The sequence below is a fragment of the Ochotona curzoniae genome, unplaced genomic scaffold, assembly GCF_017591425.1.
Source record: "Ochotona curzoniae isolate NIBS_2020 unplaced genomic scaffold, NIBS_Ocur_1.0 contig_2321, whole genome shotgun sequence".
Classification (NCBI taxonomy): domain Eukaryota; kingdom Metazoa; phylum Chordata; class Mammalia; order Lagomorpha; family Ochotonidae; genus Ochotona; species Ochotona curzoniae.
The window spans coordinates 183,007-209,170 of record NW_024465421.1 but is presented as its reverse complement, the minus strand read 5'-3'; the positions used below and the strand labels follow the sequence as shown (position 1 = coordinate 209,170).

Here is a 26,164-nt window from a genome sequence, read left to right as displayed (position 1 = left end):
TTAATATCCCCTCTGCATATTCCATCATACACAGTCCATCATTCTGTTATTTAAGTGTATCCTGACACTGTAGGTATGGACAATGGCAGACAGCCATCATCCTATTGTTAAGATATATTTAACAGTTTCATTGGAAGTTCATTTCTAAGTTGAAAGTAGGGTTGCATACTGCATTGCATCTTCACTCCTGTTCATGACAGTCTGTATGGCTTTTCATTAAATATGCCCTTAATGAAAAGTCATAGAAAAATGAAGAACAGGAGAAATAGAGAAAATATACACCATGAAGTTAAATAACATGCTACTGAATGACCAATGTGAAACTGAAGAAATGAAAAAGGAAATTAAAAGTTTCTTCAAGAAACTATGCTACTGTGTGGCCTATGTGTCACTGAATAAATCTGTAGAAAAAAAAACTTTAAAAAAAGAAAAGAAAAAAATTTCACAACTCATGATATATGGCCAAACAACATTGAAGTGGATTTTTATAACATGAGATGATTACAAAGCAATCAAAATCTCAAACAAATGACCTGATAGTGCATCTCAAGGAGTATTAAAGAAGAAAAAGTGAACAGGAAGCAGGAAATGATATAAAAAAACACATCAAAATGAATTGAAAGTAAAAAACTACACATTGCAACAGGAATGAGCAGTTTTTATTGTTATGTTTTAAAAAAGATTTTTGGTGATGTTTATAATTCAATTGAAGTAGAAAAGGTGTAGGATCAAGGGAAAATGGGTGAAACCATTGTGTCCTCATTTTCCTCTCCTTCTTCCTGTATATGGGGAAGGAGAGACGACAGGGAGAAGCCACACGCAGCCTCCAAAACACCTCAGTACTCAAGGAATGGGGCATGGCACCCGATGTCATTGCAAAGTCCTTGAATTGGAGCATGCCTCATGGGTTCTGCTCAAGAGATTTCAACAGTTCTAGAATACTGTTGATCTCACAGATGCAAGGATGAGGATATCTTTCCAAGGTTCATTGGTTGGCACAGTCCACCTCTAAGTTCCCACTGGCTCTGATATGTGCTGTCATGCTTCACTGGGGTAGTTGACCAGTTTGTTCTGCCTTCTTTCCTCTGCTGTGGTACCAGGTGTCCTCTATAGCATCCAATGACCTGACCTACCCTCCATGTGCTTCTGGATATGCTGTCCGTTGCTCTGTCAAAGCCACTGAGGAGGCCCAATAGGATACATGCACTCCACTGACAGACCACTGATAATGCCACTCTCCCCATGGTTGGAGTTATGAGTCTCCCAGTTTTGCTCTGGGATCCTGGAAGCACTCTTATCCCATGTGGTATCAGACCTGACTCTTCTGTGTGTGCCCACTTATATGGGGTACAGATTGTTCTTTCTCCAATATCATCCTATGTTTGGACTGATAATTGCAATTTCTAGGTCAGATCCTTCGCAAACCCCTTTATTTTTAGTTTTATTTAATTATTTATATGCTTTACTTTTATTATTATCACCATTATATGAAACAGTTCCATCAGCCCTGGGATTTTCATTATCCGGTTCTCTAATTTCACCCCACCCACTGAGATCTCCCAAAACATTGCAACAGTATAGTTTATAGTAGACTATCACATTGTGGGAATGGACAGACAGCATCCCATTGCCTTTTTTTTTTATTGAAAGGCAGATATACAGAGGGGAGGAGAGACAGAGAGGAAGATCTTCCATCCCATGATTTACTCCCCAAGTGAGCACAATGGCTGGTGCTATGCTGATCTGAAGCCAGGAGCCTCTTCCTGGTCTCCCACACGGGTGCAGGGTCCCAAAGCTTTGGGCTGTCCTCGACTGCTTTCTGGACCACAGGCAGAGAGCTGGATGGGAAGCAGGGCTGCCGGGATTAGAACCTGCGCCCATATGGGTTCCCGGGGTTTGCCAGGCGAGGACCTTAACCACTGTGCCATTGCGCCGGTCCCAAGGCACATTTTCAATAGTTCCTGTGTAGGGCAGGTTTGGAAGAGGCATATTTGTTTAATTTTCTTTATTGTGGAAGAGTTTTTATTTCATTCCAAAGACAAAGGACGACTTTGCTGTGAACATTATCCTGGGATGACAATTCTTTGCTTTTAGAATCTGTAATATGTTGCTACATTCTCTTCTTTCATGTAGAGTTTCCTGTGAGAGGTCAGCTGTCCATTTGATTGCCATTCCTCTGTATGTCAATTGATCATTATCACTAGCATATTCAAGGATCAAGTCCTCGTGTTGGATTGAAGAGAGCTTGATTTCCATGTGTCATGTTGAAGATTGTTTTGGTTCAACCCTGTTGCAAGTTCTGTGCCCCTCCAAAATGTTGTTTCCAAATTCTTTCTGCAGATTATGCAAGATTTCTTTTATTATATCTTTAAATATGCTTTTGAAACCCAGCTTCTCTTTGTATTTTCTGGGACTCTCTTAACAATGATATTTGTCTTTTTCTTTTCTTTTCTTTAATTTTTGTTAGTTTATTTATTTATTTAAATTTATTACATTGTAATATGTGACACAGTTGTAGGTACTGGGTAGTGTTTTTCAGTTTTTAAATACTTTTTTCAGCTTGACCTAGCTCTGCTTGCAGCTTGTTGTTTGTTCCCCTTGCTGAGAGAAAGTTCCCCAATTCTGCAATTCTTTGTTCTGCTTCCTTCATTCCATTTTGGAGACTCTCTGCTGCACTTTTAATTTGCTCCACTCTATTCTTAATTTCTGATATATCAGCTTTCATTTGATCCATTCCTGCTATTTCCTGTGTAATATATGCCTGAAATTCCTTGAACGCCTTCTTTAAGTGCTTCTTGATGTTGATAAGAAGCTTTAAAACAAGTGTTTTGAATTCGGTATCCCCCATTTTCTCGATGTTTTCCTCAATGATCCCGAAGGTTGGCAAAGATTTTTTACTCCTCTGCAATGGATTATTCAGTAATATAAATTGTGCTTTTGTGTCATCTTTTGGTCATTTTGCTTCTGATTATCAGATTCATCTCTATGGGGCAGATTTCCAAGCTCTGTCACCCACAGGTCTGCGATTCAATTATACTTATTGTGGTTGGTACACAGTGGTTTGTTTGCAGTCACTTTTACCACTTCCTCCAGCTAGTCTCATATCTGTGCTTTTCTGTTAGACTTCTACCATGGTCTGCATAGCTCAGCTCCTGGCTTACCACTCTCTATTTCCTGTAACCCGGCACTATTCTTGCACCGTTGTCTGTTGAATGCTTCTCTTAGTTTCAGTTCACGTAATTTCCAAGATGATAGGCTATGTGCAGCTCACTCTTGTCCCTACAGTAGCAAAGCTTTTACCACACTGTACCAAATGACACCTCATGTTAAGCTTGTGGATTTCTTCATCTGCTGGCCAGTAGGTCTTGGGGCTACCTGGACCTATTCTGGGTGAAACTTGAAGAATGCCACATCATTGCAGTTCGTTGAGCCAGAATTTAGTTCAGTTACAACTTGGTTCATGCACATTTCTGTCCCATAGCCTTTGCCTCCCTACACAACAGGGCACTCAATTTGGCTTTAGTGGACTTAGCTTATAAAATCCACCCCGTTCTGACACTACCTATTTGAAATCTGCTGCTCTGTCTCTGCTCCTGGTCAACTCAAACAAACCAGCAGGTTGGGCAATGCTTTGACTGGGTTCAGCTCCTGAGTTCTCAATGAGCTCCACTTCTCACTTGGTTCCTGGTGGATTTCTGACTCCTGGTGCAGTTCAAATCACCACTCGCTGAATGCTACTGGTGTATTCAGTCACTGCAGCACCACACCATTGTATTCACTGCTTTGCTGTGTCTATCAGTCTGCAAATGTCCCTCTGATGTTAGTCTGTTCTCTCTTATTTCCTGCAAGGTGCCCTCTCTGCTTGACCCTGGCTAATATTTCTGTCTATTTAAATGTGTCATACCCCTATTCCACCAGCTCTGTTATCTCTAGCCCCATTTCTTACACAAAAGAATGGGTGCTATGGCTCACCTCAACCCTGTCCTCCACATAGCCCTCACATACACCATTGGGAACTACAGTCCACTCAGAGTGACCTCCAAAACTTCCACTGAGCTGGACCCAAGCCCTAGATTCTGTGTCTGCCAGCAAGTGCAATGGATTGGTTCAGTCTGGCTTATCTTCCCTTCAGCTCTTGTACACATCATTGGCCATTGAAGCCTAACTCATCTCAGCTCACTTCACCCTCCACCCCACACTCTTGCCAGTGGGTATCAGCACCTGTCTAGCCAGGTCTGCCCCCAGTCCTGGTAATCAGGAATAAACTATTTCTTAAACAAGTTGAACAAAGCACTGTTTTTTTTTTAAAAAGATTTATTTTCATTATTTTTTTATTGGAAAGGCGGATATACAGAGATGAGAGACAGAGAGGAAGATCTTCCGTCCGATGATTCACTCCCCAAGTGCGCAACGGCCGATACTATTCCGATCCGAAGCCAGGAGCCTCTTCTGGGTCTCCCACGTGGGTGCAGGTTCCCAAAGCTTTGTGCTGTCCTCGACTGCTTTCCCGGGCCACAGGCAGGGAGCTGGAAGGAGAGTGGGGCTGCCGGGATAGAACCAGTGCCCATATGGGATCCCGGGCGTGCAAGGCAAGGACCTTAACCACTGCGCCACCGCGCCAGGCCCTCAAAGCACTGTTTTACCCAGATTAGCAAAGAAAACCAAGAGAGAAAAACAAGTAAATTTAGAGATAAAAAATAAAAAAGATCCTAATAAACCTGTCAGTTGATCTCTTCTTGCTGTTTGGATTCTCTGATCAGTATGTGCTGTTCTTCTTCATTGCTTTAAATGTTTTCCAGTCTAGCATGGACCCCTCACATCGGCATTTTCCAGTCCGTGTTCTACCATGGCTCAGCCTTGCTTGCCTCCTCCAGTCCCAGCCTCAATGTGAAATTGTTGGTATTGTGGTCCAACTTGTCCAACCCACACTGCATTGATGTGGTCAGATTTGCCAGAGGGTGAAATGAAGTGGCCCATCCTGGGTTGCCCCAGACCTCAGCCATATACTGGTCTAGTCTTGGCTGCTTCCTGCATTGAATCTTGCCCTTAACTGCATGGACCATGTAGCAACAAAGGAGTTCTCAAAACTCCTCCATCAGATACTGTCCGAGTGCCAGGTCTCTCACATACAGGTGGGTCCATGCCCACTCGACTTAAAACATGTCCTATCCTAACAGGAACAGTGGCCTTTCCTGACCTGACCTCACACATGTGGGTTCTTATTGTTGGGTGCTTAGCCCATCAAAGCCTGGTCCACACCCAGGCATGGCTCACACATGGCTGTCCTTTACCCACCCTGGTTCTCATGAGCACCAGTAGGTTCTGGATTGTAATCTAGTCTGTCACACACTATATGTAGTCCACACCCTTGCCAAGGTACATTGCAGCCATGTCCAGACCAGATTACAGCCCCCACTCAAACCTTGCACTCACCAGTTAAGACATTACTCAGCCTGAGTGTCCCCTTAACTCCACAACCAGGCTTGTTCCCAGGCACAGATGATGTACCTACCACTGGTGGCTCTGGCCCAGGTTGGTATACTCCCTCCCCTGTCTTGTGCTTTTCCTTCAGATGCTATAGCCTAGCCTGACTTGGCTGGGCCTATTCCCAACTCCTGAAGGCAGTGCTGCATCCAGGCCTTGCTCAGGCTATTCCCATCTCTGCCTCATGTAAACTAGTAGGTATGATAGCCAAGCCTGCATGATCCAAACTCCTGCATAGTTTTTGTACTTGTCATTTTGTTAAGGTTTGCTTGGCCTTCCTGTTCCACAGCCTTTCAAAACCATCCCACACACTTGTCATCTGGTGGAGCTACCATGAGAAGCATGCCCATTATCCAGGCCTGAAACTTGTACTCACTAGCAAGAACTATGGCCCACTGGGGTGTGGGTGGGTTTCAAAGTTCCTTACCTTGTCCAATCCCAGACCTAGAGCTCACACATGCCAGGTGGTATAGATCCATACCTGGCATAGCTTGCCCTTTCATCCTATGTCTTTTCATGTGTTGGCTAATGTTTTGGCCTGGTCTGCCCCATACCCTGTTTTGTGGTGCATATACAGGTGCTGCAACTAGAACCTGCTGTGCCTGTTCCTACCCCCACTATCCATGAGTGTCGGCTAGTTTTGTGGTCACACCTAGCTCAGCCCAGCACTATTCCCAAATCTTAGGCTAACCAGCAGTACTTGTGATTCCACAGGAGTAGGCCCACATATCGCCCACAGAATCTACCCCTTGACCTGCTTCTCTTTTGTGCTGGTGTCATGGGCCAGCCTAATATTACCCTTCCCCTATGATGACACTCACTGACAGATACTGTGATCTAATCCTGCCAAAAAGGACCCTAGCCCTAGCTTTTGTGTGGGCTGGCCTGTGGTGTTCAGCAGTGTTTAATGCTAACAAGCCCAACTCAGGTCTCCTATTTTGTAGTACATCAGTCAGACCCAGACGCAGCCTCTTCCCTCCATATGGTCAGCTCTCAAGTACAGTGGCCTTGTTGCTGGGAGTTCCTCAGGAAGCATTTCTTACTGCAACAAACTCCCTCAGCGGTCCTCCCTTCCTCATGTCCATTTACCCCTTTCCCTAATGAATCCACAGTCATTGTGCCCATCAGTGCCTGTGTTCTGAAGCTCAACCTTTGCAAGCCTAGTGAGTGGTGTGCTGGTCCAGAGCTCTACCTGCCCACCAGAGTCCCAAGCTTCTGGTACATATGCTAACATGTTGCTTTATCCCTCTACCCACCCATAATTCATGCCTATTGAAGTGTTGCAGGCATGGTCAACCAGCACACCAGGGCAACATGCTGCCCTGTGGCTCTGCCTGCCCCTCTCCTCACCTCACCTGGCACCAAGAACGTGAGGAATTCCCCAGGTTTACTTGCTTGCTTAGATGTGAACTCTAAGGCCCTCATGTGCCCCACAAGTGATATGCCCTGCTCCCCCTACCAAGCCCATATCCTCAGGCTCCCATGAGCTGATACAGACACCTACCCATTTCCTCACCATCTCAGCAAAGGAATGTCAGCTTTCAAATACTTTATCCCCCATTTCCTCAATGTATTCCTCAGTTTACTTCACCATTGATAAACCTTTTTACTTTTTCTTGTGGGGGAGACATGATAATATTCATTCTGCGTGTCTCTTGTTTTGTTCTTGGTCATTGCACTTCTGATTAAATTTCTCTTAGGCTGTTTTCTCTGTTTTCTAAGTTGTGTCACCATGGGTCTACAGTTCATTGTAAGGAATGTTCAGTTCCCTATTCTTCATCTGCAGTCACTTGAGCCATTCTATCCAGTGAGATTCAGTCCAGGGCCCTCTCATTGCAGAAAAATGAGAAAAGGTCATTAATGGTTGTTCTAGCAATTGCTCAGTGTTTGTTCTTGAAGAGTAAAGAAAATGCTGAGGAAAGGCTTCCTTGTTGAGAACCCTGACAACTTTTACTGTCCTGATTCAGAGATTGTAATTGTGCTACGTAAATTTTGCTTTTCATTATCATTTCTTTTTTTTCTTTTTCCTGTAGCACTCTTTCCTTTCCTTACCCCAGTATATGAAGCATTGAATATCAGTAGATACCCCAGAGATGCTACAGATTTTTTGAAAACCTTTGTTGAAAAGATTAAAGAAGAGCGTCTCAAAGATAAGAAAAAGGTAAATCTGATGCCACTTGCATGAAGATGTTCTTTTTTTCCCCAGGTTTTGGGGTTTCAACTATGTGATCATTTTGAGATATAGTATTAAGATGATGACTCAGGCCACTCCTGACACACCTCTAGACTTGAGTGGGGTCTCCTCAGAGAGCAGTCATGGGCCAGCCTAATATTACCCTTCCCCTGATGGACAGTGCTGAGCTCCTGATGGACTTCTGACCTAGGGTTATCTTGTCTTTGACCTCTCTTTCAGCACCGAGTGGATTTTCTGCAACTCATGATTAACTCCCAGAATTCCAAGGAAGTTGATTCCCACAAAGGTAACCAAGAATGCCTGGGAAGCTCAGAGGGAGAAATGGCTGTGTCAGATGGTAGATCTTTTTTCAGAATTCTGAAGAATTTCCATGTTGTCCTGTGTAATTGTTGCAGGAAATCTGAGTTTTTTGTGAGCTCCTAGGTGCAGTTCATCTTTGAACAACATTCTAAATGTCACAATTCTATCTGTAACTCATTCTTGTCCCGTTAATTTAACTCACATATATGTAGCTGAAACATCCTTTAGTTTTTATACAGTAAAGTCTTATTATTTTACACTCGGTGTTTTCAAATATTTTAATAGAATTCAATGTATTTTCCCTAAGGACATTGCTACTCCATATTATCCAAATGATGTACTGGTTGCAGTGTGCATGTGTGACAGAGAAGCTTTCTCCTGACATCACCTAGCTGAATTGGTGATGAGGATGGTGTAATAAAGAGAGGATAGCAGTGCATTGGATAGGCTGGATAAAGTGAACTCAAGCCATTTTTTTTTATGGTATTGTGTGAATAACATTCATTTCTTTACATTGAATTTCTTCTTCATTTTTTTCGTTTTTAAAATTTCTATTAGAAATGCCAATCAGATTTACAGAGTAAAGGAAAGACAGAAAGGACTTGAACCAATGATTCACTCTCTAAGGGCCCCAATGGCAAGAGTTTAGTCGATCCTAAACTGAGAGTCAGGTGCTTTTTCACACTCTCCCATGCCACTGCATAACCCTTACGTTTGATCCTACTCTGTTGCTTTCCCAGGCTGTAAGCAGGGAGCTGGATGGGAAGTAGAAGAGCTGGGATAAGTACTGGCACCCATATGTGATGTTGGCAATGGGAGGTGAAGCAATTGCCAATTGAGCCAATCTGTTGGGTACTTACACAGGTTTTATTTTCCTACAAGAATTTTTAAACTTTTGTAAACTTTTTGTTCAAGTATTTATTTATGAAAATAAGAAAGTGGGAACCAGAGAGTGAGCATTCCTCCATCACTGCTTGATTCCACACATGGCTGCCATGGTTGAGGCTGGGCAGGGATAATCCATGAACCTGCAAATCTGTTGAAATCTCCTGTGCCTGTTCAGGGGCACAAGTAGTGGAGCCATATATTTTTCCTTTCCAGAATCTGTACCAGAATGCTGAATTGGAATCAGGAACCTGGCCGTGAATCCAGCAGTCAAATCCAATGCTGGTTTTGTAGGCAGTAGTTTAACTTGATGTACAATAACATCTGTTCATATATGGAATTTTTCATCTACTATAGGGTGATTCACAGTGACCTACTCTGCTTAAAATGCTTTTCTTCTCTTGTTAGCTCTGACTGATACAGAATTGGTAGCCCAGTCAATTACCTTTCTTTTTGGTGGCTATGAGTCCACTACCAGTATTCTTTGTTTCATCACGTATTTATTGGCCACTCACCCTGATGTTCAGCAGAAACTGCAGCAGGAGATTGATACAGCTTTTTCCAATAAGGTGAGTGAATGAGTGGTACTTGGGATGGGTGCACTGTAGGACAGGATTAGTGTCTTGATAGAATGCATCCAGAGCACTGTTCAGGGGACTGCTTGCAAAGTATGCAGTGAAGACACTTCATTTACAAGTAAAGGAATGATCTAAAGAGAAAAACTCATTTTGAAAAAGGGCTGAAGGTGCTACTCACAGCACTATAACAATTTTGTAAATCTGTGTTTGTCCTGCGTATCAGTTACAAGAATGCATACTGGCAGCTAGAAGGAGTCTTTGTTACTCAAATCTGTGGTCATTAGCTCTGCTTCCATTGGCAGAACTTTGTCTGGTTGTGCTGCTGGGTGAGTGAGGCTGGCCTGGGCTGTCCAGAACTGGCATGGGGAGGCAGGCTGTGCTCTGCTTCCTGGCACACTCATCCTCCATTCACACCACCAGTGTTAAAGAAGGCAAGAGATGATTCAGGGTGTCTGTTCTTGATGGTGTAGAACCCTGGAATCTAGCGTGGCATGGCTTCTTGATGGCCAGATAAACATAGCCTTAAGCTACACACGAGCGACTATTCTAGAAATAATATGTGGAGTGAAAGTGGTTTGCTTTCTCTGTAGAAACTCACTTGACCTGAATTTATTCTCATATTAACATGTATATAAAAAGTAATGGGCATCGTAGTAGGACAATTAGAAAAACTATTTCTTTCTTCATTTATTTTGAGAGACAAATGCAGAGAAAGCAAAAAAGAAAAGGAGGGACAGAGAGATCTTTCATTTTCTTGCCACCCTTTATGTCCACAATGACAAGTGTGATATCAGGATGAAAGCAGGTTCAGAGATCCTTTTTGTCTCCCTCAATGGTGACAGGGATCGAAAGTCCTGCAATGCACTATGTTGCCATTTCCCGATCATTATCTGGGAGATAGATGAAAATGGAATAGATACCTCCTGGCCCTCATGAGGGATGGTGTCACTGTAAGTGGTGGCTTCACCTGCTACATGCCAATCTTGGCCCTTTCAGATAATTTATATGGGGTCAAAGCAGTTTCTCAAAAGCATTTTGAGGAGAAAATTCTGAGGCAGATTAAGGGATACTCTGCTTTTAATGTTCCATCTTGCTGGCAGTGCTGTAGCCCTGTTTAGATCCAGCACCCATTGAGGACCCCAGCACAAGCAAGGCAAGTTTGTTAGTCATTAGGCAACCATGCCAGGCCCAATGTTTATCTCTTTCATACACATGAGACAGCATGAGTGTTGTAAGGCCATGCTTATGTTTTCTGGGCCTGGTAAGTAGTTTGTGCTCAAAATCTCCTTGTGCGCAACCACTTTCCACATGTGAATGCACTGTTCATTGAACAGGATGGAGGACACAACTGTTTTAATTTCAAATTTCATTTTGTCAAAATCTGTTTCTTTCTACCCAGACACTTGCCACATACGATGCTGTCATGCAGATGGAATATCTGGACATGGTGGTGAATGAAACACTCAGATTATACCCAATTGGTAGCAGAATTGAAAGAACATGCAAGAAGGACATTGAAATAAACGGGATATTCATTCCCAAAGGGACAATTGTGGGAATTCCGATCTATGTCTTCCACCGAAATCCGAAGTACTGGACAGAGCCTTGTGAATTCCGCCCTGAAAGGTACAGGATCCCTGGAAAGGGGAACCTATGTGGAAACATTCTGGCTCAAGCGTATGTGGTAAATCTGTTTGAAGACAAGGAACTCATGGGAATAGAATCATTTCTATCCATTATTTTTAGTAGTTTTTCTTATGGAAAAAATAATGATTGTTTTCAAAATACCCAAAGTGGTAACTGGAGAAAGGGTACTACTGTCATCCTTAAATCCAAATGGTTATTGTATCTCGTGAGCTTATATTACACCCGAGGCTCATAAAATGCTATGTAATCTTTTATTAGGGACTTGAGTGTGTGGATTGTGTATTACTGTGGATCCTGGATGTTGTCTTCTACTGATATACATAGAAAGTATACACATATAAATATTCATATAGCTTTGGTAATATTTTTATTTAGCTATAATTTGTTAGCTATAATTTATTTAAGATGTACAGGCTTTTAAAAATTCTTTCCAGTTTTCTTATGTTAATTACTTTGGCTGTGAAATGTCACTGTACTTATAGACAAGTTTTCCACTTTCGATCCAGTGCCCTCTCCCTATAAAGCAATTGTAAAAGCACAGGCTGTGCTAGTGAGAAGTCCTCATCGAGGATGGACAGAAGAGTCAGTCAGGTCTGTGTGCACTGGACCTGGTTCTAGTTGCTGTCTTTTTTCTATCTTCAGGCAGCCCACACACTTAGTTAGTAATGGGTGAATCCTTCTTTCAGTGTGAAATCACTGTCTCTCAAAGCTGTTTGCTATGCTTGGAAGCAGTAATATAGGTCATGCTTTTGGACATTGCACACTTTGGAAATGGTTGATCAGCTACCATTGTTGTCTTGGTAAGGAAAAATGAAGAAATTTGTAAGTCCAAAGTCTTGGGAAGCAGACATTTTTATTGCCTACACATGGACTTTCTGTTGACAGAAATTTTGTTGTTGGCATGTTGACCCTACTGTTGGCACAGAGTGCTCATGTGGTAATTATGAGTCAAGTAAATTAATGTTCATATAACCCTTTGTTTTCAAAGCCATGAATTCTTTGTGTCCTGAGGTCAGGACTTCTACTTTCTGTAGCTTCATTCATGCTAGGTGATAAGTCCGTAGGGTTCTCTTCGATTACTTTAGTCATCAACCTTTAAGTGTCAGTGCTTGGGCCAAACAATGAGAACATTGCATGTTATCAATGTTGAAGCTGGAGAATGTTTAAAATATTCTCATATGTAATAGAGAAACACAAGTCTATGGGGGCATTTATTCTGCATCTGCATGGGACTAATACTTGTACAAATACAACATATGTCAGCTCTCTTGTACACTACATTGCTCTGATGATATGCTATTGCGACTAAAATATTTACTGCCCTCCTCTGTTGATACGATATTGTGAGCAAAACAACAAATAGTGCCACAGTGTGTTGGCATAGCAGCTGAAGTCTGTGCCTTGTACGCACCAGGATTTCCTGTGAGTGCTGGTTAGTGACTGGAAGCCCTGTTTCCTATCTGGCTCCTTGCTTGTGTCTTGGGAAGCAATCAGGGATGGACCAGAGCATTGTGAACCTGCACTCGTGTGGAAGACTTAGAGGAGCCTTCTGGTTCCTGTCTTTGAATTGGCTCAGCTACAGCCAATGTGGCCACTTTGGGAGTGAAAGAGCAGATGGGGATTTTCCTCTCTGTCACTCTTCCTATATGTTTATCTGACTTCCCAATAAAAATGAGAGATTAATCTTTTAAAGAAATCATTATAGAATCTTAAGAATATTGCACAAAACTGTAACTTTATTTTAATATCAAACAACAATATTCCATGGTAATTTTCCCACTATAAACATGATCTTCTCAATACCATCAATTATTCAGTAATTGTATGAACAAAAATCGCTTTATATTCTAATAATTTATGGCCTGATTGCAGAAATACATATCACTGATGTTATTAAAGTGTGATAGCACCTGATGTCATGTCAGTATCTCAAACAATTGTGGCAAGAGGGAAGGAGTATGCCGGTGGGGAGTAATGTCAGAATATTTGATAGAGATTGGAAAGAGAATATGTATGTGGATAAGGAGTGAAGTGAAAGAAAGGTGAAAGAGAATGAGGAGGAAGAGAGGTGGGAAGGAGGTTGGAGAAGAGAGAAAATGGGGGGAAGTTTTGTTTAGATACTAGGAGACATCATCTTCTTCCTTAGTTAACGTATGTCCACATGGTTGTCAGTTGAAGCAGGAACCTGCTTTCCCTTCCACCATCCTCATTTCCCATATGTGTTCCAAAATGTGAACTCATCACCACCTTTCATGTAATTTTAAGGTGCAAAGGTAAGTATCTTTTTAAACAACACTCACATTATCTCACCAACAAGACAGAAACATCCTGTGTGGTGAGGGCAATTGCTAAATGGAACAGCTCTCCAATTTAGAACACTTAAAGCTCAATAACACTAACATTTGAATGGCCAAGCCATAATTATTTCACAGGTCCAATTGATAACTGCAACTAAGTGATTCTTGTGGTTCTAAGCATCACTAACGTGTGCTCATTTCTGTTGTGGAATCAGGTTCAATAAGAAAAACAAGGACAAAATCCATCCTTACGCATACCTTCCCTTTGGAGCTGGTCCTCGAAATTGTATTGGCAGGAGGTTTGCTCTCATAAATTTAAAACTTGCTCTCATCAGATTAATGCAGAACTTCTCCTTCAAGCCTTGTGAGGAAACTCAGGTTAGTGTACTTCATGTAGTGAAAATGCTTTTCTGGCCACTTAAAAAAAAAAAACTGTTGTGTTTGAGTAGAATATTTTGTCATTACATCATGAGGTTTGGTTCTGTTATTCCTACATCTCTGAATGCTTCCTCAAATCTATAGTCTTGAGTGTCACTTGTGTCCTTGAATAAATCTTCAATAATGTGTTTTAGGGCGCTCATCCCAGGGACAGCATGCAAAAAACATGCTTATAGAATGATTTGACTTTGATTTGAAATTTATTTGAAACAATATTATCAAGAGATCTCAGTGTATTTCTCCAATGGTTGTGAATAAATGGAATTTCAAATTTAAATATGATCGCTTGCTGTGTTCATAGTAAACAATGATCCTTTGCCTTCATGTCCATTAATGTGAGAAGTTATAGAACGGAATCAGTGAGAATCAATAGCTCATTCTATCTGATCATCAGCATCACATGTGTCTGGTTTGTTTCAGAACTCCAATGTGATGATCAAGATAGATGAGAACTAATCTGTGACTTTGCCTATGGCTTAGAAGGCAAAATAATTGTTACATTTTGATGTTCTGAAGTACATACATTTGTAACCCTCAGGTGAATATTTTCATTTTTATGATTACTTTAGTTTTAGTGTTTTTAATTCCTCTCCCAGGATGTTTCAGTTTATAGCCCTCTTGATTCTATCTTCAAATGCAAACTGTTAATACCATGAAAATGCAGTAACAGAGGCTTGAACTGCCATGTGATTGTGTGGAATGGCTGCTGAAAATCCCAGTTCCAGTGGTTGTCAGGAACAGTCCAGTGTTCATCTTTTTCCATCTTTCTCTGGATTTGGTCCTGTGATGAGCTGTGGCAGAGTGTCATTACAGACTATGGGCACATTGATTCCTACCAGGGAAGGCCCTAGGAAACTTATGTCTAGAGTTTAAGTTGCATTTAATATTCATCTCCTTGACTTCAGTATGTTTTCTGCAAAGGAACCTAGGAGAGTGGAATTGGAAACCACAATATTAGGAACATTCAGAGTAGTTTTTGCAAATTTGTAAGTGTGTGAAGAAAAGGAGTCATCACTTGGGGAAAGCAGGTCTCTGACACACGTGCTATGGGATGCCTCCTGCTTGGCAGGCTTCCAGTCATCTTCATGCTGCTCTTGCTCATATTGTGAGCAGTTGCTGCAACTCTCATCCCCTTAGTGAGATGAGAACTATTGCCTGCTTCCCCACACTAAATGAATGGATCCCTGAGAATGACGTGAAGAGGATTCATGAAAGCTGTTCACAACTTCAGAATTCCTGCATTTACAATTCACACTACAGTTGGAAAACAAGAGGGAATGTTAGAAAAAAAGCACATATTTTCTTTCGCATCACTACTAAATGCAATTGATTTTTTCCCATAAGTTCAGAATTATTTATGCACTTGAAATATGTTATCCACTCAAAGTAATTTTCGTTTCAACATAGAAAAATTAACTTCATGAGACTTTTCTAAATGTGTAAACCATATGGTCAGGAATCATGTTAGCATTTTTCATTATTGTTATTCTTGTAGGTTTTCTGTTTTGCTTCTGTTATTGATTGTGCTTAATTTTCTGCTTCTCTGTATGTTTACTTCATTGTTGCAGATTCCCCCAAAATTAACTGCACATGGTCTCCTCAAGCCTGAGAAGCCCATTATTCTAAAGGTTGTGTCAAGAAATTGGACTGTACATCAAGCTTGATTATCTGTGGACTTTGTCTTTGCTCTTCATGGAAGATGTACGCAAAACACCAGAGACCTCAATGCATTTTGATGATAATGGTTAGGAATAATGTTGTAACCAACCTGTGGCACAGAAAGAAGCATTCCAGGGAATGGGCACACTGAGCCATCTGTGTGTGCAGAGTACTCTCTTTTGTGTAATAGAGAGGAGCTGACTAAATCAGTGCCAGATGTGTAGATTCAAACTCTCTGGTTATTCTTAATCTTCTCTCTCCATCTCCTTTTAGTCCTCTCATCCCTTGTTTAGCTGGATCACACAATATAACATTCTTAGTAGTTTCTCAATAATACTAATAAAAATATTTGATTAAATGAGGTCGTCCTCATGGTGACATTTTTATTTTTTATTGTGTGTATTTACTAGAATAAATATCCCCTAAGTATGCCAATCTCTTTTAAAAACTTTCTTCTGATACATTCTTGCTATTTAAATGGCAATCTATGGTACTGAACCAGTGAGAACCAATGGCTGACATTTTACATCCACATGAGCACACTGTGGGATGCCTCTTCAGGAATTCCACATTGATTCTTAAGGTATATTACAGGGAGAGGATATTTAAACACTGTTCATCATTTTCCAGATCATATAAGGAACTCAACAGCAAACCCCAAACACCTTGATCAAAAACTGAGAAATTAATGACAGTTCTCCACAGAATTTCCAAATAGAATAAAGAATATGAGTAAATTGTCAATATTTCAAGTCACCAGGTAATGCAAGTCAAAATGACAATGAAAAGTAACCTCCTGCGAGTTATGATGGCTATTTTGAAGAAAGCCTATGAGAATTGCTGTGCAGTTGTGGAGAATATTGAAGAGAGGTAGTGTTTTCAAGATTGGACAACAGGTCCCAACATGGCTAAATGGAAGGTATAATTGCGAATGCTCCACATCACATTCTGCTGGGTGACTGCAGTTCATACTAACAGGTTTTTGTTTTCTTTTTTAATAAAGAGCTAGAAGAACTTAAAGGCCCCAAGTGTAAAAGCAGTGATGTACAATGTCTGTGCTAATTAATCTGACTTGATCAATACATGCTGGTAGACGTATTGAGACATCGGAGTGTGGCCCATTATTCTGTATCAATAATGTGTGCTAATCAAATCATTTCTTCCTAGAGTGCTCAATACATTTCAGAAACAATGTGGTAAATTCAATGTTTCAGATCAAATCCCTAGAGGTCACTGCTCAGAGTGACTAGCTGGATTCTGGAGGGAACTTTCTGAGTTTCAGTCATTCCCACTATCAGCCTCAGGGATGTTGCCCTGTGAGTTGTGAAGAAGAGAATTTTATGGCAACACTCTTGACTACTTGTATTTCTGGACTGAAGAACTGCCCCACTATCCACTCCCCAATAATCGTCCCTTTCCTCTTCCAATTTCTGTGCCATGTGCAGAGTTATGGGTTATCCCTTTAACGCATTCTGATAATTTTTCTCTTTCTGTGGCCTCATGTGTCTGATCAGAGAGAGAAATGCAGCGAGGGACTCTCCTGGTTTCATTATGTTGATATCAATCTAAATCAGGACATACATCAATGTCCCTGATTTCACTATGGTTTTTACAGAGGAACCTAGGAGAGTAGAATTGGTCACCAACTGAAATTCAGTGTGTAATTTATAAGTGTGTGAAGAAATGGAGTCATCACTTGGGGAAAGCAGGTCTCTGCCACACGTGCTATGGGATGCCTCCTGCTTGGCAGGCTTCCAGTCATCTTCATGCTGCTCTTGCTCATATTGTGAGCAGTTGCTGCAACTCTCATCCCCTTAGTGAGATGAGAACTATTGCCTGCTGCCCCATACTAAATGAATGGATCCCTGAGAATGACGTGAAGAGGATTCATGAAAGCTCTTCAGAACTACCAGGTTTTCCTAATTGCCATTAACAGTACAGTTGGAACACAAGAGGGGATGCTAGAAACAAACAAGCACGTGCTTTCTTTTGCATCACAAAGTTGGAATTTTTTTTCCCATAAGGCCAGATCCATTTATACACTTAAAATGTGTTGCCCACTCAAGAGCAATTTATGTTTCAACATAGAAAAATTAACTTCATGAGATTTTTCTAAATGTGTAAACCACATGGTCAGGAATCATGTTAGCATTTTTCAGTATTGTTATTCTTGTAAGTTTTCTGTTTTGCTTCTGTTATTGGTTGTGCTTAATTTTCTGCTTCTCTGTATGTTTACTTTATTGTTGCAGATTCCCCTGAAATTAACCACCCAAGGATTCCTCAAGCCTGAGAAGCCCATTATTCTAAAGGTTGTGTCAAGAAATTGGACTGTACATCAAGCTTGATTATCTGTGGACTTTGTCTTTGCTCTTCAAGGAAGATGTACGCAAAACACCAGAGACCTCAATGCATTTTGATGATAATGGTTAGGAATAATGTTGTAACCAACCTGTGGCACAGAAAGAAGCATTCCAGGGAATGGGCACACTGAGCCATCTGTGTGTGCAGAGTACTCTCTTTTGTGTAATAGAGAGGAGCTGACTAAATAGTTGCCAGATGTGTAGATTCAAACTCTCTGGTTCTTGTTGTTGAGCACCGTACATGCTTGTTTTGTCACACATAGATATCACATACTTGAACTAGTACTCCTCAGAGAATGGAAAGGAAACCAATACCAATCATATACTTATCATATGCCAACTTATCATATGCCAGCACTTTTTTTCTGTTTTCCTTTGGAAATTTATTTATTTGAAATGGAGAGGAGAATCTTCATCTACTGTCACCATAAGAGGGAGTAGGAGGCCCCAATATCCCTACAAGTCCCCAACTTCCAGGTCTGATTCATGATGAGCCAGGAGATTCACCCAGGTCTTCCATATGTGTGTGGGAGGCGCCCAGGTACTTGGACCATCCTCCAGGAGCATTAGTGGGGAGCAGAGCAGAAGTGGAGCCACCAGGATATTAACCAACACTTCAATATGAGTCACAAGTAGCAGCTTAATCAGCTTTGTCACAGCAATTAACTCTTAGGACAATCACCAGGCAAGTGTTATTGATGCCATTTGTCAGGTGAAGAAACAGAAGAGGAGCTGCCAAATCAACAAGGGAGACTGAGAGCCAGGATTTAAGTCCAAGTACGTGTGGCTCTCAGGCCTGTGCACCATGTCTTCTGCTTCTCGGTCTCTGCGGCAGAAGTGAGTGGCCCTCCAGGACTCTGTTCCTTTACAGCTGGAGACCTAGAGCAACAAGAGACCTACACCAACAGAACTGCAATGCCCAGCCTGGTAGTAATCCCACCATGTGTCTATTTGATGGCATATTTTAAATTGTTGGAATTATCAAACTCACCAGAGGCTTTATGTTGGGTCCAAAAGCTCAAGCTGAAAAATTCCTGAGCAACAGGGAAAGAGAAGATTCTTGGAGTGAAGCCTAACAGATATTGAAACATACCAGATCAGACAGAAGTGGGATGATGCCAGTTTGAAGCTTCACAGTTCCGCAAGCAGCCACACCCATGCTAGGAGCAAAGTGACCTGTGCTTCAGGATGTGAAGGAGTCCACTTCTCTCTGTAACAGAAAGAAATCAACCACTGCAAGCTGCAAACGTTTTTATAACTAAGCTAGCCCTTTCACCTTCCCTAGCTTTTTCTCAGCATGCTTGCTTTCAGTATGATGGAGGCTAAGGTGGTAAAGGCTCTTAATGTAGTCAGTTGACCCATTCTCTAGATGTCATATTCCAAAATCATACTCAAACAGACTTAATGAGCCCATTAGAAGGTATGAAATAAACTAGAATTCTAGGCCATGAAATAAATAATTTTCTGGTATTTCTTTCCTCCTACAATTTAGGGGGCTGGCAGCACCCGAGTCCTGGTGACTGGAGCCAATCATGATACAAACATATTTCAAAAAATTCATGGAGTTTCTGACATTGTGGCACAGTGGATAAGCCAAGGCCTGCAATGCTGACACTGGTTAGGATCCCTGCTACTTCACGTCCATCTAGCTCCCTGCTAATGTGCCTGGGAAAGCAGCAGAAGATGGTCCAAGTCCTTGTCTCCCTGCACTGTGTAGGATAACCAGATGGGGTTCAGGCTACTAGTTTTGGCCTGGCCCAGGGCTGACCATTGAAGTCATTGGGGTTGTGACTCAGTGGATGCAAGTCTTGTTTCTCTTTATCTTATGATAAATAGGTGATATTTTAAAGCTTGTGGAAAATGAAATGAAGATATTTTTAATGCAAGAAATTGAAATCTATGCAAACAGGGATCTTCAAAGGTTCATGAAAAAGTGTATTATGAAAAACCCACATTCAAGCTTAATTTACAAAATAGAGAAGGGGGGTTTGTAGGATGACAATAGTTTGGATGTCATTTGTATGAAAACAACTGATTGAGATATCACTTGTACGGGAATAATGGATTGGATATACAACACAAGAGATCCTTTCAGACAAGTGTTCTGTAGACAGGTTTATTAACAAACTTATTGACCATCAAGAAAAAAAAGAAAATCTTATGAGTGAATCTCATATTTGTTTGCAAAAAAGTAAATTTAACTTTTTAAACATTTATTGTTATTTGAAAGTCAGATATACAAACAGAAGGAAAAACAAAGAGAAAAATCTTCCGTCCAATGATTCATTCCCCAAGCAGCTGAAATTCCTGGAGCTGAGCTAAACCAAAGCCAGGAGCCTGGAGCTTCTTCAGGGTCTCCCATAGGGGTACAAGGGTCCCAAAGCTTTGGGCTGTACTCAACTGCTTTCCCAGGCCACAAGCAGGGAGCTGGATGGGTCAAGAGCTGAGGTACATAAGCATTGCTTGATGCCACCCTGATCCATACTGGGATGAGGCTGGAATTGGGGAGATTTTTCACCCATTACTTTGATATGAGATGTTGGTGTCCTGAGAAATGTTTATTGTGAGCCTGGTGTGGTAACCTAGCAGCCAAAGTATTCACTTTGCATGTGCCGGGATCCTATATGGGTGTCGGTTCTAATGATGGCAGCCCCACTTTCCATTCAGTTCCCTGCTTGTGGCCTGGGAGGACAATCAAGGACGGCCCAAAGCCTTGGGACCCTGCACCCGTGTGGGAGACCTGGAAGAATCTCCTGGATCCTGGCTTTGGATTGGCTGAGCTGTGGCCATTGTAGCAACTTTGGGGAGTGAATCATTGGATGGAAGATCTTCCTCTCTGCCTCTCCTCCTATCTGTATATATCTGACTTTTTAATAAATATAAATAATTTTTTAAGTGGAAGGGGCCTAGCATGATATTGTAGTTGTTTAAGCCCTCACATTGCATGTGCCAGGATTCTATATGGGTGCCTGTTCTAATCCTGGCAGCTCTGCTTCCCATCCAGCTCCATGCTTGTGGCCCGGGAAAGCAGTCAAGGATGGCCCAAAGCTCTGGGATCCTGCACCTGCTTGGGAGACCCGGAAAGAAGATCCTGGCTCCTGGCTTCAAATTAGCTCAGCTCCAGCCAATGTGGCTGCTTGGGGAGTGAACCATCGGACAAAAGATCTTCATGTCTCTCCTCCTCTCTATATCTGCCTTTCCAATGAAAATAAATAAATCTTTTTTTAAAAAAGTCAGGTTACTGAGACATCTGTGCATAACGTTTGAGACACTCCAGTTTCTAGAGGAAAGTGCGTGTTGTTTAGCACAACTTCAAGATCATCCATAATTTAGCCCTGCCCACTTCTTCAGCTTTATCTATTTTTATTTCTCAATTTCAACTGGATCAATTCATTTTTTTTTAAATGACTACGGAGTCTACAAATTCAGTATGTCCATGATTTCTCCATTTTCCTTTCTATGAATACTCTGTCCGGATTCTGCTAAATTCTTATTCATCCCCCCATACTCTATAAAATCTCATACCACTGTGAGATCCTTACTGACTGACCTCTTCCCTCCATACAAAATTAATTAAAGAAAATCATCTGTACTGATTTGGTCCGTATGACATAGTTCTATTATTGTCAGGACCATCAGTTTTGTATTGGTTACTGAGTACATATCTCTGCTAATGAAAGAGGAATGTTGAAAAGACTGTAACTTCACTACCTGACATTGGAGAAAGAGCCATTTAGCAAGACTCAGACACCATTGTAGGCATTGATTGTTCTCGGTTACACATTTGCAGCGTGATCTTGGGCAAGTCATTCATCTCTGCTATTGAAACTCTGGCTAAAGAGAGCTAATGCTTCTGAGAGGCTGTCCTTGGCACACAAAGGCCTTACCTGGAAGTGTCCCACATATAAGCAGCTCCAGGATAACTAGGCGGGGCAGAGTCGGGGTCCCTGATTCCCTGATTCCCTGGCCAGCTCTGCCCGCGGCTCTGACCAGCACCAGGGATCCAAGGCCACAGGAGGAGGCAGCTGGGGCTGTGGCCGGCCCCGTGTGCCTGTGAGTGCGCATGTGTCACGTCACTAAGGGCGTCTCCCAGGAGATGGAGGCGCGCCACGCCCTGGTTGCCGGGCAACGAGGCAAGCCGCTTCGCATCCCTGCTGTGTGGAGCTGCTTTCTGGTCCATGGTCGGTCCCCTTCAACATGTCTGTGTGTGAGTCAGGGGTGAGGAGGTGTGGCATGGGGGACGGAGGGCAGGGATAGTGCGATCACTTTTATACCCGAGGGGGCACACAGTGGTGTCCCTGATGGGGCAGGTGCCCTTATGGCCGTGACCTCCAACAGGATTCTGGCACTTATGAGTGCCTGGTTTGGGAAGGGCTCTGGGGAGACACAGCGGCCAATGGGAATCATCCTCCAGTGCTCACCTCCCTTACTTCCCATCTCATGGACTCCCTCAAGCTCTTCCGTTAGCTCTGCAAACTGGTGCCTCCATCATCTTCTTCGTCTCTTCTTCTTTTTATGTTTATTATTAATCCCCTTTTCCATCTCTTCCACTTCCTCCTGCTCCCACTCCCCCTGCTCTCCTGTTGCTCTCCTCCTCCTTTTAAAATGAATTTCCTTATGATTTTGAAGGGCAGATTCACAGAGAAGGAAAAGAGAGAAGGAGATTTAGAATGGATCGTGTCTGTTGGTTCAATACCCCAATGTCCTAAGTTGACTCAATCTGAAGCCAGGAGCCAGGGGATTCTTCCTAGGGCCCCATGTGGGTGCAGGGTCCCAAGAGCCTGGACTATGTTAGACTGCTTTCCCCGGCCACAAGCAGGGAGCTGCATGGGATGGGCAGCAGCAAGCACTTGAAGCAGAGCTCTGGCTCTAAGGGATCCCAAGATCCTGAGGTGGGCATACAAGGTGAGGATTGGGCCAGCAGCCTATGGCCCCAGACCCCACCTCTTTCATTTTTGACATGCCTCGCCTCTTTGGGGTCATTCCCAGGAAGGGTCTACCCAGTGAGCAAGGCCTTCTGCAAAGGGGTGGTCTTTCACTTGCCTAGTTCTTTAGTCCAGTGTGTGTCATGATTCAGGGGGACTGGTAGGTCCTGAAGATTAATGGGAATCAGGCATTTTCGTTCACATGGGAATTGAATTGAATTTTCAAAATGTTTCTTGAAAGTTGGTGCTACAGGGAAAATAGGAGACCTGGAAATTATATCAGTGGCCTTCTCAAAGAGGATGTATTAAAGATCAAGGGAGCTCCCATTTGCTGGTTCATTTCACATGGAGCTGCAATGACTGGGGCTGGCCTGGGGCAAAATCCATGAGCCAGGAACGCAACGGAGGTCTTGCCCAAGAACAGCAGGAAACCAGTTCCTTGAGCCTCCCAGGCTCTGTTGGTGGGAAGCCGGCTGGCTTCAGGAGCCACAGCCAGGAATGCTGATGGAGTGATGCAGGTGTCTCAAGCAGCAGCCTAAACACCTGCTCCAGAGTGGAGGGGGTCTTTTTCTACAAGATGTCTCTTGAAGAACTGAAAGGCAAAGGTAGAGAGAGACATGGAGCAAGAGATCTTCCATCTGCTGGCTGCTTCACTCCCAGAGGACCACAATGGCCAGAGCTGAGAACATCTGAACCCCGGAGACCCTCTTCCAGGTCTCCCCCATGGGTGCAGTGTTCCAAGGGCTCAGGCTATCCTGCACTGTCTTCCCAGGAAATCAACAGGCAACTTGATCACAAGTGGAACAGCCAGGATATAAGCTGATGGCCATAGGGGCTGCCGGTGCATGCCATTGGACTATTAGGCTGCTGAAACACTGCACCAAGCCTTCTCTCCCTCTTTGAGCTCCCAATACAGCCCTAGGGCCAGATGTTAAGTCAGCTACGGAGGGGAAGGCCTATGGGACAGCAGTTGACTTGTAGCTGGGGACACACTGAAACTGCCACCCCACATTGGGCTTTGGCTTCCACTCCTGGCTGCACTCCTGAGGCAACCTCTCTGCCCGTGCACACCATGGCAGGGCAGCAGGTGATGACTCAAGGATTGGGGTCCTTGCCAAACCCAGATCAAACCTGGATGAACTTTGGGGCTGCTGGATTCCACATGTGTTAGCCTCGACCAGTGCACACACTGGAGGCATGAATCAGTAAATAGAAGATGGTCTGTGTCTTTCTGACTGCCTCACAAAGCAAAATACATTTGACCATTCAATGTTTTTGTGTGTGCGTGCGTGTTATGTTTTTGATAAAAGTGAAGGGCCTGGTGTGATGGCTCCATTGATGAATGCTATACCCATGTGGGAGACCAGGAAGAAGCTCCTGGAATTTGGCTTTAGATCAACTCAGACCTATTATGACCAATTTAGGAATGAACCGCCAGATGGAAGATCTCTCTACTTCTCCTGCTCTCTAAAAATCTGCCCTTCCAGTAAACATCAATAAATCCTAAGTTAAATAAAGAAATAAATATGAATCAAATAAAACATAATATTCTTTTTAAGATATCAATAACCAAAGTTGAGCTGGCATTGTGTCTGGCACTCCATTTGTGTGATGGTTGATTTCCCAGTACTCCAGTTCCCATCGAGGTCCCACCTCATGTTCTGGGAAAAGCAGAAAATGATTCAAGTCCTTGGGCTCCTGCTCCCATGTGGGAGACACTGAGGAAGCACCTGCATGCAGTGTGCCTCAGGCCTTGCCCTGCAGTCATCTGGTGAATGAACCAGCAACTGGAGGACCTATCAATGTTAGTGATTTCCAATCAAGGAATTAAAAAAAAAAAAAAGAAGAAGAGCAAAAGCAAAGATTTAGACCTAGATTGGCATCCTAATGAGTGTCTCATTTGATCATTGGGATCTGGTATTGATTCCTGAACAAGTAATTGATCTCTGCTATGGAAGAATGTTCTTGTAAGAATCAGTCAACTGGAGAAGGCGAGATGACATAGTGACCTACTAGTCTGGCTACAAGTGCTGGCACTTCCTGTAGCAAGTGCATGTTGTGCTGATTGTTCCACTTGTGTTCCAGAGCTCTGCTTGTGGCCACAGAAAGCAGTTGAGGATGGCCAAAGCCTTGGCACACTGCAGCTGTATGGGGACCACAGCTAGAACAAGTTCCTTGTTTCCGATGGTCTCAGCTCGGGCCATGCTGGTCATTAGGGCAGGGAACCTCTCCTCCTCTACGTAAACCTCCCTCATAAGAATAACACAGACTGTTCATATCCAATCCTTCAAAGAAAGTTGCAGGGGTCCGAGCCTTTGTGGGGAGAGATTGGAAGGCAAAGTGAACGATGCCCTCTAGGGAACAGGACCTGCACCTACTGTGGGAAGGCAGCTGAAGGTGTGTGCAGTGTGTGAGGGTCCTGCCTAAGTGACAAGACTATGCAGTGAGCAGGAAAGGCAGCCAACCTGATGGACCCCTTGGGATGTAGACATTGTCTGAGGTATGCAAGGGGTCTACACAGCGGTCCTGGGGCCAGTGCTGTGGTGAAACTGCTGCCGTCCATGATGCCATTCCCTAAGGACTGTAGGTTCAAGTCGTCTCTGCTCTACTTCCCATCCAGCTCCCTGTTACTGGCTCTGGGAAAGCCGCAGGGGAAAGTTAAAGTGTGTGGTGCTGAGCCAAGAGGCACAGGGAGAGAGAACGGGCAGGATCCCCAGCTACAGCTGAAAAGTCAGTAGGGGGACCTGCTGGCTGCTGGGGCCTCCTGTTGGGACCCATCCAAGGCCACAAGGTGCTGGGCGTACATGTTGGGCATGCTGGCCAGACACAGCAGAATCTGGGGAGCATCACAGGAGCCATAGGTGGGCTCACGCGGTTTGGAGGGTCCTTAGCAGCACGTGCCCTGTGAAGGGGGCACCAACAACCTTGACAAGGTGGGTGGGGGCCTCGGGCTCTGACGGGGCCAGGGTTGAACACCCACAACGAGGAGGCAGCTGGGGCTGCAGGCAGCCACTGACACAGTGCGCACGCCTGCATATGCTGCATTGCTGAGGGTGTCTCCCAGGAGGAGGCTCACCAGGCCCCGGTTGCTGGGCAACTAGGCAAGCCACTTCCCTGCCCTGATGGGGGAAGCCTCTTGGTGGTCCATGGAGTTGGTCTTCTCCAAGTGTCTGTGTAGGTAGGGTAGCAGGGATGTGGAGGTGGTGCAAGCAGGGATGGGGGAAATGCGAGGACTTTTCTCCTCTAGGCGGCACTGTGCAGGCTTTTGGATGGGCCCTGCAGGGACACAGTTGGGCTGGCGGGAACCCTTGCCCCAGGCTTTCTTCCTTTACCTCACCTCTATTCCCTTCAACTCTTCCATGAGCTCTGCCAGCTTGTGTCTCCTTGATCTTGGATT

At 43.4% G+C, this 26,164-nt stretch overlaps 1 protein-coding gene across 2 annotated transcripts in view; it reads left to right on the top strand.

The window, feature by feature from the left end:
• The window catches only part of LOC121151415 (cytochrome P450 3A6-like), a 33,565-nt gene extending 15,673 nt beyond the window's left edge, over nucleotides 1-17,892 (top strand). For both annotated transcript variants that reach the window (XM_040972744.1, XM_040972745.1), the window contains 6 exons: nucleotides 7,518-7,645; nucleotides 7,898-7,964; nucleotides 9,272-9,432; nucleotides 10,841-11,067; nucleotides 13,601-13,763; nucleotides 17,732-17,892. In XM_040972744.1, coding sequence (XP_040828678.1) covers nucleotides 7,518-7,645; nucleotides 7,898-7,964; nucleotides 9,272-9,432; nucleotides 10,841-11,067; nucleotides 13,601-13,763; nucleotides 17,732-17,827 — 842 coding nt within the window. In that variant the 3' untranslated portion in view covers nucleotides 17,828-17,892. The remainder of the gene's footprint in view (nucleotides 1-7,517; nucleotides 7,646-7,897; nucleotides 7,965-9,271; nucleotides 9,433-10,840; nucleotides 11,068-13,600; nucleotides 13,764-17,731) is intronic.
• The last annotated feature ends 8,272 nt before the right edge of the window (nucleotides 17,893-26,164 follow it).